The 14,034-nt window shown below is 38.8% G+C and overlaps 1 protein-coding gene across 1 annotated transcript in view; it reads left to right on the top strand.

Annotated features, from left to right (window-relative positions):
• Positions 1-14,034, top strand: part of MYO5A (myosin VA) — a 121,552-nt gene that overhangs the window by 96,653 nt on the left and 10,865 nt on the right. Inside the window, exons 32-35 of the mRNA XM_007461912.1 lie at positions 4,424-4,517; positions 9,810-9,898; positions 11,800-11,889; positions 13,510-13,660. Of these exons, the coding sequence (XP_007461974.1) occupies positions 4,424-4,517; positions 9,810-9,898; positions 11,800-11,889; positions 13,510-13,660 (424 nt within the window). The remainder of the gene's footprint in view (positions 1-4,423; positions 4,518-9,809; positions 9,899-11,799; positions 11,890-13,509; positions 13,661-14,034) is intronic.

The raw sequence follows: 14,034 nt of genomic DNA, 5'->3' as shown, positions 1-14,034 counted from the left end.
TTTCCCTATCAGAGACAGAGTAAGGAAAATACGACTGTGTTGGTAGAAGTGAAAAAGGCGTGTACTCGGGTTGTTTCTCACAGAAGGCTCTGGTGCATCTCAGCATCCTCAGCCCTCACTTGGAGGGTCTGGAAGATATTGGCCGACTGTGTGCTGTGCTTTGATATCCTCAGGAACTCAGCTTTCTCCACGTCAGCTGCAGCTTCTCTGCCATCGAGGAGGTTATGTAGTTGTCACTACCTTTGGTCCCCAAGCACCACTGTGACCATCCCAGCCCCAGTCTCTAGCAGACAGCGGAGTTAGAGTTAGGGTCAGGGAAGGCAGTTGGCAGAACCAACGTGGGGCTGTAGGTTGACCTTGGTTGGAGTTCCAAGGTCAGGGAGGAGGAACGTCAGGATTCAAGTTTACACATTCGTGATTCTTTTTTAACAGAATAAGGAGATTTTTTTCCCCTTGCCAGATTCTGAGTGCTGGCGCAGAGTCCAAGTTTGTTCTTTTTCTCTTTCTGTCCTTCTTTCTTTTATAGAAAATATTTTCTAAAATGTTTCTTTCTCAGTCACAAAATAACTTTTATTACAGATTTATACTTAAGTTTGATAAACATATTTATTAAAGTAAAAGTCATTGAAAAAGTATAATTCCCCTTTTTTTTTTTTTTTTGGCTGCACCACGTGGTTTGTGGGATCTCAGTTCCTCAGTTACCCAACCAGGGAACTCCCAATTCCATATTTCTATATAAAATATATATTGTAGTGTCAGTCTGGTTTTGAGAAAAGCTGTTTAGGTCTAGTGGTAATTTGTTTCTGTTTTGGGTTATTTTTAATTAATTAATTTGTTTGTTTGTTTACTTATTTATTTTTGGCAGTGTTGGGTCTTCGTTGCGGTGCGCAGGCTTCTCATTGTGGTGGTGGCTTCTCCTGTTGTGGACCATGGGCTTTAGGCGTGAGGGTTTCAGTAGTTGTGGCACGTGGGCTCAGTAGTTGTGGTTCATGGGCTCTAGAGCACAGGCTTAGTAGTTGTGGGGCATGGGCTTAGTTGCTTTGTGGCATGTGGGATCTTCCCAGACCAGGGCTTGAACCTGTGTCCCCTGCATTGGCAGGCAGATTCCCAACCACTTCGCCACCAGGGAAGTGCTGTTTCTATTTCTTCAATTCAGGGTTTTAATGAGCTGTACTAAAATAGTTTGGATTTTCTCTGAAGATTTAACAATCTGAATTATCCCTCCATTATTCCATTAGTGATCATTTACATTACAAATAGTTTTCTAGTGTCATCTATTCAACCATCTTTTATATTAATTTGAAGCAAAACTCAAAGGTATGAGACTTCCCTGGTGGCACAGTGGTTAAGAAGCCACCTGCCAATGCAGGGGACACGGGCTCGAGCCCTGGTCCGGGAAAATCCTACATGCCACAGAGCAACTAAGCCCGTGTGCCACAACTACTGAGCCTGTGCTCTAGAACCCAAGAGCCACAACTCCTGAGCCTGTGTGCCACAGGTACTGAAGCCCGCGCACCGAGAGCCTGTGCTTCACAACAAGAGAAGCCACCACAATGAGAAGCCAGCACATCGCAGTGAAGAGTAGCCCCCCTCACTGCAACTAGAGAAAGCCCACGCTCAGCAAGGAAGACCCAATGCAGCCTAATAATTAATTAATTAAAAAAAAAAAAAAAAAAGCTCAAAGGTATTCTTTTTCCAGTCTGTCCTTCCCTCTGAGGACAGCTTGCTGGTGAGGCTACATTGTAGGAATGGGAAAGGTGGGTGAGGGCAGAGTTTGGACTCTTTCCAAAGGGCCTGAAATATCACTAATTTGTGGGGGAAGGTCTTCTGAATCATGGAATATTTCTGAGATGTCATTTTATTACTCACAAGTATATTGTTGCTTAAATTAAACTAACAATGCTTTATTGCCTAAGAATTGATATACTAAATAATATAATAATAATTGATCAGCATATAAATTCTGTGCTTTTTAAATGATTATCTTAAAATACAAGGTGAAACCATGAAATAAAGATGATTCTGGGTGGTAGATTCTCAGAGTTTTTTCACTAAGCTGGTTAAGCATTTCCCTTTCAACCTTATGCACAGTATTACTTTTCTTCTCAATTTTTTATAGCTAATACAAACATAAACTAAGCCCCCAAATTCTCAACTGGTAGAATCTGGTTAACGAGTTTGAATTTTAGGAAAACCCTTCGTAGGTCAGCTGCTTCTGCCTCGCTGACTACTAATTCAGGAGAATGGATTCAAACTTACAGATAGGGGATGATGCACTTTTTCACAATCATTATAGTGTCTCAATCTTAATTGTGCATTTCTTTAGGAAACACTTGGGCAGAATATTAAAGCAGCAGTGGGCCTAGGCTTAGTGTTCTGAGAAACTACCCTGCAAATCCTTCCCACCCACCTACCCCCCAACACAATCCCAGAAATGGTTTTTCTCCCTCCTCTAGTGGACAGGCGTCACAGGCCACCTGCAAGCTGCCTTTCAGGGCAGGAAGGCACACAGCTTCTTATCAGTCTTTCCAACTTCAAACAAGAACTCCAACTTTGCCATTATTCTCACTTTTGTTTTAAGTGAATTCGCCACTCTTGCCGCTGCTACTGGCAGCAAAGAAAGTGCAGCAATTTGTGAGCAGGTCTGAGAATTGAAATAACAGCCGTATCTGGGGAATATGGACCACAGCTCTGTTTACCTGCTAACATAGCCTGTTTCCTCTGAGCATGTGAAAATATATTTGTGTATATATAATCAGAATCATCTGTACTAGAAAAATTAGAGGTCAATGGCAGGTGACAAATCAGAGCCTTTTGAGTATACGTAGTTTCATTATTTGTGTTTTAAAATATTTTAAAATTGATTTCGCTGAGAGGTAGCATTCCCCTCACAGAGAAAAACAAATGTCCATTGTGCCTGTTTTTTCAGTATTTTGAGGAATTATATGCAGATGATCCTAAGAAGTATCAATCATATCGGATTTCACTTTACAAACGGATGATTGTATGTAAACTCAGAGTGCTTCTCTGTCGTCTTCCCTGCTAATTCTAGCCCTCTGTAACTGAAGAGCGCACCGCTGCCTGCCCCGCCCCAGGAAGTCTCTTCAAAAACTGTCACAAAACCTTTCTCCCCACAGCTTTCTTTTAGCCAGTGATGTCGCCTCTATCAATGTCCTGTGTCCATTGTCACCTTCGGTTTGTTATTAACACTAGGCTTACAGTGTGATGGAAGCAAAATTTGAAAGATAAAGTAAAATCCAGGAAACAACTGAACGCTTTGAAATGTTAGCAACTGTTCCTTTTGAATCATTGGTCTAGTATCTAAATCAGCCTTGTCTAAACTAAACTGGAAAATGAATGAATATTTGTATTCATAAAAGCTTTTTTAATCCATAACCTGAATAACAACCACAGACTTATTAAATCACTGATTTATTTCCCTTCCAAGCTCCTAGTCTGCTGTTGTCCACTTTTCTTCTTAATTATCGATCTTTTAATTATGCTGGTCATTTGAAAGAATTCTTGATTAGAGAGCCAATTATCACAGTTTTTTTAACCCCCTACCCTTGAATGAACTGCTTTTGTTTTCTCTTTTTGCATAAACCATGTGGAATTATCCCCTTTTTTCTCTATAAACAAACATGCCACCTGGGAAATTTTTATGGGAATGTTATCCAAACTGCCACTTGGGCTGCAGACCTCTCTTTCCTGTTTTCTGTCGTTATTTTTTTTTTAAACATCTTTATTGGAGTATAATTGCTTCACAATGGTGTGTTAGTTTGTGCTTTATAGCAAAGTGAATCAGCTATACATATACATACATCCCCATATCTCCTCCCTCTTGCATCTCCCTCCCACCCTCCCTATCCCACCCCACTGTTGTTATTTTTTAACTTACCTTTTAATTCCCAAAACTTCTTAACTTTTCTTAAGTTACAGAACTAGTTTTAGCCTCTCCAAAGGGTGGGACTCATAGAGAAAGTGCTTCACACACATAGGTGTTAATCAAAAGCCCCTAAGTTCAGCCATCCTTAAAACTTCCCAAAAAACTGTGTGCATTCATCAGAATTTACTTTGCCTGTTCCCCCTTTAAAAGAAAAACTTTCTACTGGAATAGCAGCACATTTTACAAGCATTTTAATTGTTGTGGAGTCTAATGGAAAAGACTCCACAGTGAGCCTGCTGTCCATCACGCTGTAAAGGAGTTTACTGCCTTGTATATTTTAACATTTGGCTTTTATTATAGCTGCATTTCCCATTGCCTGCCAGTTTTAGCCAGGTGGGGCTCCACCCATGAGCTTTCATGGAGCTTTTATGTAAAACTAACAAGTGCTGTTTCTGTAATTTTGTGTCTGCTCTCCTTCTGTGCATTTTAGAAGGTTTATTTTGGTCTTTCTGTTATATTTCTTATTTTGATCTTTAGGATTTGATGGAACAACTCGAAAAACAAGATAAGACTGTCCGGAAACTGAAAAAACAACTGAAAGTATTTGCCAAAAAAATTGGTGAACTAGAAGGTATTTAAACATGTTTCTATGACAGTTGCTGAACCTTGGTTTTATATGCAATACTAGTGGCTTAAAAGGTTTTTGTGTGAATATTAGGGACAATAACAAAAATGACGTTCAGCAAACCTGGCCTCCATGGAGTGGAAATTTTCATTACTAGGTGGGGGAAAATGTTCTTTTCATGGTAGTAATAATTTGCAAAGAGAGAATTCATTCAGCAAACATCTAATGACCATCTTCTATAGACCAGGCGCTATGCTAGGCAGTATTGCTTAGTGGTTAAGAGCATGGATTCTGTAGCTAAGCTTCTCAGGTTTAAATACTACCTCTTCCACTATTAGTCATCTGATATTGGGCAAGTTACTGAACCTCTCTATGCCTGTGTTCCCGCCTGTTAAATGGGAATGATAATGGTGTCTACCTGACACGGTTTGTAAGGGTTAAATTAATTAATATGTGGAATGCATTTGGTATATTTCCTGACACGCAGTAAATCCTATATACAACTTATTTTTATTACTATTATTCTTTGTACTAGGGATACTAAGATGAGTAAGACAGAGTCTGTGTCCTCAAAGAACTTACATCTAATGGAGAACAAAAAGAGAAGTAAATAAGAAAAAAATGAATTATGATTATAAAGAAATAAGATTTTAGAAAACATCTCATGATTTATATATGATGATGGGAAAACACCTTGAGAAGTGATCAAATATCAGTTATTATTATATACAAATGATTCTTGTCTTGTGGGTTAGTGTTTTTTCCTTCAGTGAGTAGGTGCCAGGGATATAGCAATGAACAGGGCTAAAGCCACATTCTCAGCTTAGTCCAGCAATGATCTCATTGTTCAAGAGATTTTGAGACCCTCTTTGGAGTTGCCTTCAGACCTATGCAGGCTATTACCATTTTGACCAAAAATGGTACTGTGCAGCCTGCCCATCTCTTCTGTCATTGTCACTCTAAATAATTTTTGCTCTGCTCAAAGGGTGAAGATTCCCCATCACTGAGAATGTTCAAAAGAATCTACCATGATTAACTGTGTGGCTCTCATTCCTCCAACGTGCCAGGCCTGTCGTAACTGTTCCATCTGTTTGATCTTTTTGCTTCTTAGTCAAGTCCTGCTTATCCTTTGAGACCAGAGTTATATGTCACATGCTCAAGAGTAGCCTTTCCTGATCACACAGATAGACCCTACGGCTCTACCCTCTGTGTACCACAATTTGCCTCCCATCTTTTGTGGTTTTCACTGTCATATTTTTAGCAGTTTTTCTGTTTGAATTACTGCCTTCCTCAATGGACTATGAACTTCCTGAGCATGGTGACCACCTCTTATTTCCTCTTGTTTTCACAGCACCTAGTATATTGTCTGACCTGTCATAATCATTCCATTTATTAAAATTTTGAACCTCTGAATCACAGACCCAGACTATAATGTCTGTTGGCGGAACTTTAAAAATCTTTATTCAGGGCTTCCCTGGTGGCGCAGTGATTGAGAGTCCGCCTGCCAATGCAGGGGACGCGGGTTCGTGCCCCGGTCCAGGAAGATCCCACATGCCGCTGAGCGCCTGGGCCCATGAGCCATGGCCGCTGTGCCTGCGTGTCTGGAGCCTGTGCTCCGCAACGGAAGAGGCCACAGCAGTGAGAGGCCCGCGTACTACAAAAAAAAAAATCTTTATTCAGAGAACCTTTCTGCACTTAACTCTGCATTAATTATATCATGAGATGATAATTAGACAGCAGAGTATCCGCTTGAATGAAACTGATTTTAAGGGTATTAACTTGTAAGATTATTTTTTAAGCTCCTAATCGTTTCTTTACCATATGTTAGTAACTTCTGATAAATAGAAAAGCCATTTATTATTTTACATTTTTACTTAGCTTTCTTTGGTATGTATATTTTACTTAAAGAGAAAGCTTAGAGCAATTTTAAGCCATTATCAATCAGAATTCAACCTCATCAGTTAAACTATCCTGCCAGCTATATTCTTAAATCTATAAGTACATTTGAGAAGGCAATTCATAGATTAAACAAAAAAGGCATTATGATATTCTTAAGAAAAGTTGAGTTAAATAATACATATCTACAGAATAAGATGAAATAGATTTATGTGACTTGAGCGTTTGCTGAGTGCAGTGTACCTCCCCTCCCCAAGGCAGAGAAGAAAGACAACACACTTTTCCAACACCTTTCTCTCCTGTCCCCTTATCCCCACAGTGTACAGAAAACACTGATAACCTTGTGCAGCAAAGCACCTTCTAATATCTAAAAGTTTTCTTATATTTTTCTAAATATAATATACTTAAATGCTTCTGGTTTAAAATAGCAAAACTCTTACCTCCTCCTATGGGCTACACTTAATTAAGGAGACATTTTTAGAAGCCAGTGAAGACTTTTTTAATGCCAACATACATAATTTTTAGCAGAAATTGTATGGCTAAATGGAGAGTGTTTCAAAATTTGATATGCTTTATGCTGTATTTTAATCCAGGAGTGGGTGTTCCATCTCAATTTTCATAGAGTTGGGGAATTTAGACCTAAAAGAATTCTAGAAATCAGTTAATTATTTCATAGGAGAACAGAGCTGAGGCCCAGAAACCATAAGGGACTTCCAAAGTCTCAGCCACTTAGTGGCCAAAATGGGGCTAGAACCCAAGCCGTCTGAAGAGCACTGACTTCTTTGTGTCATATTTTCCAACAGACCCTCTCTACTTACAATAATTCATTTGACTCTCAATTAAACCTGAGATCAAGATCTTCCCTGTACCAAAGTGAGGGGAGGAAAAAAAAATTTCCGATTTCCTTTCTACTTCTAGGACGAAAAGGTTCAGGAATGTTTTTCTCTCAAGCGTAAAGAATCTATTATACTTGAAAATGGAAATAGATGTTGCTTCAGATCTTCCTAGAAGATTGCTGTATTAGATGGAGCATTCGACTAAATGACCCCCAAGGTCCCCTGAGTCTCTTAAAAACTGGGTGGTATTCTGGCTTCTCTCTTTCAGGCTTTATATTTTCCTGATACTACGTAAGGGTTGACATTTTAATTATATGATTATTTTAATTATATGATTTGTTAAATAAATCAAGGTCATGTTGAGCTGACATCTATATTTTACCTGTGAGTTTTTGTGAAGACTCTAATCTCTGGGAAGAATTCAAAGAGTAAAATTTTAATGAAAGTATGGCAAATTTTATCTCTGACATTTTTGTACAGAACCAAAAATATCTTCGTTAGAGATTTTGCAAAAGGAAAGTGAAGCTTTCTTTTAAAACATAATATCTCTTAGTTAAAATATTCACCATATTTCATAAATTCTGTGGTGCACAATTTTTCATATTTTAACATTCTCTGAAATTAGGATGTATCTTACAGAAGTTGATGGGTTTTAGTTTAACTGGCAATATTTTTCCTTCTTTAGTGTTATATAAAATAATACTATATGTCATAATCAGTGGCACCTTAGATATGATAAAATCAGTAGGTTTAAAACATTCTTTTTGAGTTATACAGAGTCCAAATGTGTGCATTTGTTGATAAACTTAACATGTTGAATCTGTTTTCTCCCAGTTTCTCCTCGTTGAATTGTTTCTGTGGCTTAAAGCAACCAGTAACATAGATGGCAGGGATCTTATTATTTTGTTTTACATGCAGAATATATACAGGAGCTGTGAAGGTCACAGCTGTGTACTGATCCTGAGATCCTCATGCTGTTGTGTTTAAACTAACTCCAGAAATAACTTACGTAAAACTAAATAGTTTGAATCTCCTATCTCTTGTAGAGAGGCATACAAGGCATTCAGTTAGTCCTGCGGTTCCAGACTGCATCATGCATATGAAATGCTAGGTTATGGGAGGTGGCCACAGCCCTGATTTGTCCAATCACAGTATGATCGCTCTTTAGATATCATAACGTTGGTGGATGGTGGTGATTTTCAGCGCTGATAGTCCCGGTGTGTGATGCTGCGGCATAAGGTGGACGAGGTGTCACCAGGCTCTGTGCCACATGAGCAAGAGCACTGGCAGGTATTGGTGTTCTCTGTGATAACCTCATGCTGTGGAACTGGCTTCCCAGAACTAACACCGGAAGTTGCCCAGAGTAACAGGAGAAGCATGGCTGATACCTTGTGGAGTCAGCAAGATTAAACTTTCTAATGCATCTGATCTGCGTTTTGTTTGTTTGCCAGCAGTCTCTGAACTCAAACTTAAACTACACCCAAATAGATTTCTTTTTTTTTTTTTTAACATCTTTGTTGGAGTAAAATTGCTTTACAATGTTGTGTTGGTTTCTGCTGTATAACACTAAACAGATTTCTTAACTGCCCCCCTTCCTGTAGATAAGAGAATTAAAAATCTTACTAGCATATAGCTCCACAAACACCATCATAACTCAAGTTTCCCTTTACCTTCCCTTGAATTTCCCATTCAATTCTCAATTTTGAGATGAAATTGGAGACTTTTTCTTAACCCTCAGTTCTTCTCTGGCAGCTGCCATCAACAGTGGTGATCATTTTTAACATCTGAAAGGGTTGTTAGCCAGCGGTTGTACTTTAATGGTTGCAGCTTTGTGGTGGGACTTTTAGCACTTTACTAAAAACAAACAAACAAAAAACTGAATAATATTTAGGAAATCCTATTAAATACAGGTTGTTTTATCTGCTCATGATTTCTTTGGGAGTGAGGGGTGACAGGAGAACATTAAGCCTTTTCCTTATGAAGGCTTTGTGAGAAATAATACATTTCACATCAACTAGTGTGAAGAAACATGGTTCTACCAGCTATCTTGATGTGGTTTGAACTGATTGCAATGATACATTTAAAGTAAATGTTCTTTTTCTTTAATGACCAGATTCATAGAGCTAAAGGTAAAGGGGAATCCTTCATAGTCTGGCTGCCTCTTTGTAGAATATTGTTTTTTCCTTCTGTAAATTAAAGTCGAAATATATTTAGACATTTATGATTGATACTGATTAGTTAACTAAGAAGTTAAACCACTTACTTTGGAGACATTTAATCTTATTACAAAGTAAACCTTATTACAAAAAAAAATGCTTTTGAATCTAGTAAGATTCTTTGGTGTTCATAGTAGCCAAGCACTAGTGGTTGTTAGAGTGACGTTACCATATAATTTTATCATCTGTCCACCCAGTTTTACCAGCAAAAATACTGAAAGAAGGGACAATTAAGTGGTAAATATGGCAAGCTTCTGTTGTTATAGAGTTTACTTAAAATTATAGGAACATGGAAACCTCTCATCTTTTCTACCTGGAAGACATTTTTCTTCTTTTTGTTTCTGATGAAGTGGGCCAAATGGAGAACATATCCCCAGGACAGATCATTGATGAGCCCATTCGTCCAGTCAACATTCCCAGAAAAGAAAAGGATTTCCAAGGAATTTTGTGTTGTTTTTTTTTTTTGGCGGTACGCGGGCCTCTCACTGTTGTGGCCTCTTCCATTGCGGAGCACAGGCTCCGGACACGCAAGCCCAGCAGCCATGGCTCACGGGCCCAGCCGCTCCACGGCATGTGGGATCTTCCCGGACCAGGGCACAAACCCACGTCCCCTGCATCGGCAGGCAGACTCTCAACCACTGCGCCGCCAGGGAAGCCCCACTTTCTAGTATTAATCGATACCTTCCACTGTAGGAAATGTTCATTCTCTAAAGTGTCTATGTGCCTTCTTTCAAAACAGGGCTCAGGTTGAACAGTAATCAAAATTAATTCAATATACTTGTATTTGATTGTGAAGCAAATTCAGTTTCGTCATAGTTTTCTGCTTTGAGGTCTTAGAACTAAATTAAAAATACCTAGTGAAGTTTATATATACAGGGAATATGATGCTATAGTTAAAATAGGTATTAAGTAAGTTTAGTAATACCTAGCCCATTCATATAAAAAGATGTCTGATAAAACATTTAAAATTCTCTTCTGACTTTTCTTTCCATTATTCTCCAGCTCGTCTCATAATTTTCCTTGTTACCTGAAATGCCTGGTTCCATGTGAGAAGCAACACACAGATACTAATCAGAGAGGAAAGACTTGGAAAAGGCAGCAAAGTTACATAATAGAACAGAAAGCCCTGCATAACTCAGTAATCACTGAGTCACTTGCATGATCATCCTCTTGACAATCTAGAAAAACAGTGAACATTATTCTTAGTTTTAACTACTTTTCTGTTCTGTGGCATTAAGTACATTCATACTGTTGTATAACCATCACCACCATCATCTCCAGAACTTTTTCATCTTCCGCATCTGAAACTCTGTACCCATTAAACACACCCTCCCCCAGCCCCTGGTCATAACTTTTAATGCTGGTTCTCAGTCCCTCCTGCACAGATAGTCTATGTGGTTACTTTCTACAGTGCTTACTAAAGTGTGGAGTTTCTGAATATTTAACATTCAAAAATTGATGAATGTCTTCTGAATGTAACTCATTTAATTTTTGGTGTATTGATGCTGTATTACATTTAGATAGACTACGAGTTTTACTACTTTTTAAGTCAACTCCTACAAAGACAACAAAGCCAAATCGTAAAGTTTTCTCCCTCTCATCTTACTTGCAAGATGAGAAAATTTGGATAAATTCTTCTAAATTTATCTAATTTGACTCATTATTGTACCAAACTGTTTAAAGATTAAAAAGGAGTAGATACTTGAATACAGCACCCTTTTGATACCATTTTAAATGGATGTGCATTTGTTTCACATCCCTTTTTGAACTGAAGTGTATTTGTCGTGTGTCCCTGGTTTGATTTTGCAGAGGTGGTTTGACACGTGGCCCAGACCTGATGAAGAGCCAAACTCTCCACTGCTCTGCGCAGGGCTTCCTCCATTCCATTTCTCATTAGCTCCCCAGAAATTTTATCTTATCATTGACAAAATTTTTAACCTAATCTGGGTTTCAGTGCTTCACAATATTTGTAATTCCCTTTTGTGCCTTTAGTCCTTTCTGATTCCCTTCAGTAACCCTCAGGGAAGTGAGTTTGGGTAAGCTGTGGCTTGGTGAATTGTTTTCTGCTTAAAGGGACTGCTAAGCGAATATCAATTGCATGACCAGGCATCATTTTCTAATGGCGTTTTCTAATTGCCAAGCAAAGTAACAAACAACCAGTGAACTCAGTGGTTGAAATTCTCTAGCAACGATATGAGGCTTTACAACTGCAGTGTGATTTATTTTTATAACTGTTGTTAATGGTAAGTGAAGGAAATGGGCCTTCTGGGATCTGTTTGGTTTTTTCAGGCTATTATTTCCCTAAGGAAAAAGCTAATTTAGGCTTATTCTCTCTTTCAGAAAAGAGGTGATGATTTTGAAACTGTCTCCTTCTGGCTTTCTAACACATGCCGATTTTTGCACTGTTTGAAGCAGTACAGTGGAGAAGAGGTGAGAAAGCCTTGATCACAAAACCAGCATGCTATACTTTCTCTGACCTTTTTAAGGAAAAAAATTTAAAGCACAAACTATTTAGCCATTTGTTAATTTAGAAACCTGAATTCAGAGGTGGCTTGGAAGTTCATAGCTTTGTTTGATGTTCATTATTTACAAAACTGACTTGGGAAGTGACAGAGTTTCTTCCCTCTGCGAGTTTGTATTATGAGAAAGCACAGCAGAAATAAAATGAGCATTGGTGATTGAATGGTTATCGCACTGAAACTTTTTGTTAAGATGTGAAAATGGGCTTTTCAAGGACTGATGTAGGAATATTGAGCTATTTAAAGAAATTAATCAGTTTTGGCTTGTGTAATACATTAAAGGTGATCAAGGTAAAACATGTCTCTTTAGATTTGTCCACAGATATTTTTGCTTTTGCTTATAGTGATGTGGTCATCAGTTGGTTGATAGACTTCATATTTCAAAGCTATGTAGTATATTAATAATTATCATTTATTAAGGGCTGCTTAGTATGTATCAGACAGCATTTATTGTACATTATGTTGTTTAATTCTTGTTTAACATCTCAGTGAGGTAGGAATTATAACCCAGCTTTACAGATGAGGAAACTAAAGCTCAAAGAAGTTCATCACTTTGCCCAGGTGCTCTCAGTCATAAGGAGCTGAGCTAGGATTCTGGGTCTGCCCACCTCCAAGAGCCTCTGTCCATAACCACTGCCCTTCGTACTTCCCCATCCTTTGCTGGGAGGGCAGGCAGAGAAGCTGAGCAGTAGTACTTTCTGAGCACCCACAGGCTAGGGGCAAAGGACTGTCCTGGCAGATGATGGGGAATGCAATATGAGCAAGACATGGTCCTTGAGCAGATGGGACTAGCAGAACAGAATCCTCCAGAGGGCCTATTAACTGTCCTTTCACTCCCCAGTTCTAGACCATGTTGTAAAGTAGGTTGCAGGGAGGCAGATGCTTGAGCGTGGGCAGAATCCATCAAGTAGGCAATTGTCTTTGTCAGGCAGGGCCTGACAGAAGTACCTGCCTGTACAGTTGGCTTTCCATTTTAACAAATATCACCAAAAGATTCCATTCTAAGCTCAGACTGAGAATCATGTATGGATACAGTAAAATATAGTAAAGAGAAATTTTTTATTTATTCACCAGTCTGTAGAAATTGATCAATTTTAAGAAGATTATTTACGTCCTTTCAGTGTAGTATTTATAAATAGGGCTATATTTAATGAACTGAAGTTAAGAGATTACTACTTTAGATAATTTAGTGCTTGGCAGTGAACCAGCTGTTTCATAAGTGAAAACACTCATTAGTTTTTTTTTCAAATTAAGTTCCCCCATCTTGTTTCATTGCCATTGCTGGTGGAAAAGCTTAAATGCTAGGTTGCCAAGTTTAGATTATTCAAACGCTAGTAAGAAGTGGAAGGGGAGACGTGATGGAAACAAACACACAGAATTTGAGGAGGAGTATCCTGGCATTTATGTGTAGGTTGGAATGGGAACTCTTTGGAGAAAGGAAAAAAGAGCATGAGGATGCCTATCAAATGAGAGAGTTAAACAGGAGACATTTTACTTCATCTGTATCATTAACTCTCCGTTATGGCTCTAGGGCTTTATGAAACACAACACATCTCGCCAGAATGAACACTGCCTCACCAATTTTGACCTGGCTGAGTACCGACAGGTGCTAAGTGACTTGGCCATTCAGATCTACCAGCAGCTCGTGCGGGTGTTAGAGAACATCCTTCAGCCAATGATCGGTAAGGCCAGGGCATATTGCTGACATCCAGGTCTGTCTACCTCATGTGCCCGCCAATAGATGACCACCAGTGGCACATGTGTTGGAGCATGTATTCATATGGAGAACATAAAGTAGTAAGACTCAGTCTCAAAATTAGCTGAGGAATCCCAGAACCGCAGCCATGATGAACTGGGGTACCTCAAAGTCACTGCTTCCACATGATGGAAATGGCAGTATATAGTTTACTTCCCTAATGTGTAATGCCTCTCTCTTATGATTGGGTCATGCTTTATACCCAGCAGTAGACCTCAGACCTCATCCAGTTTTCAAAAACACTTTAAACTTTGGTCTAGCGTACTACTACACAGAGCTTCCTAGGGACCCGTCTAAAAT

This window comes from Lipotes vexillifer, unplaced genomic scaffold (assembly GCF_000442215.2).
Source record: "Lipotes vexillifer unplaced genomic scaffold, Lipotes_vexillifer_v1.1 scaffold283, whole genome shotgun sequence".
NCBI classification, from domain to species: Eukaryota; Metazoa; Chordata; class Mammalia; order Artiodactyla; family Lipotidae; genus Lipotes; species Lipotes vexillifer.
The sequence above is the reverse complement of the archived record's forward strand: the minus strand, read 5'-3'. Positions and strand labels throughout refer to the sequence as shown.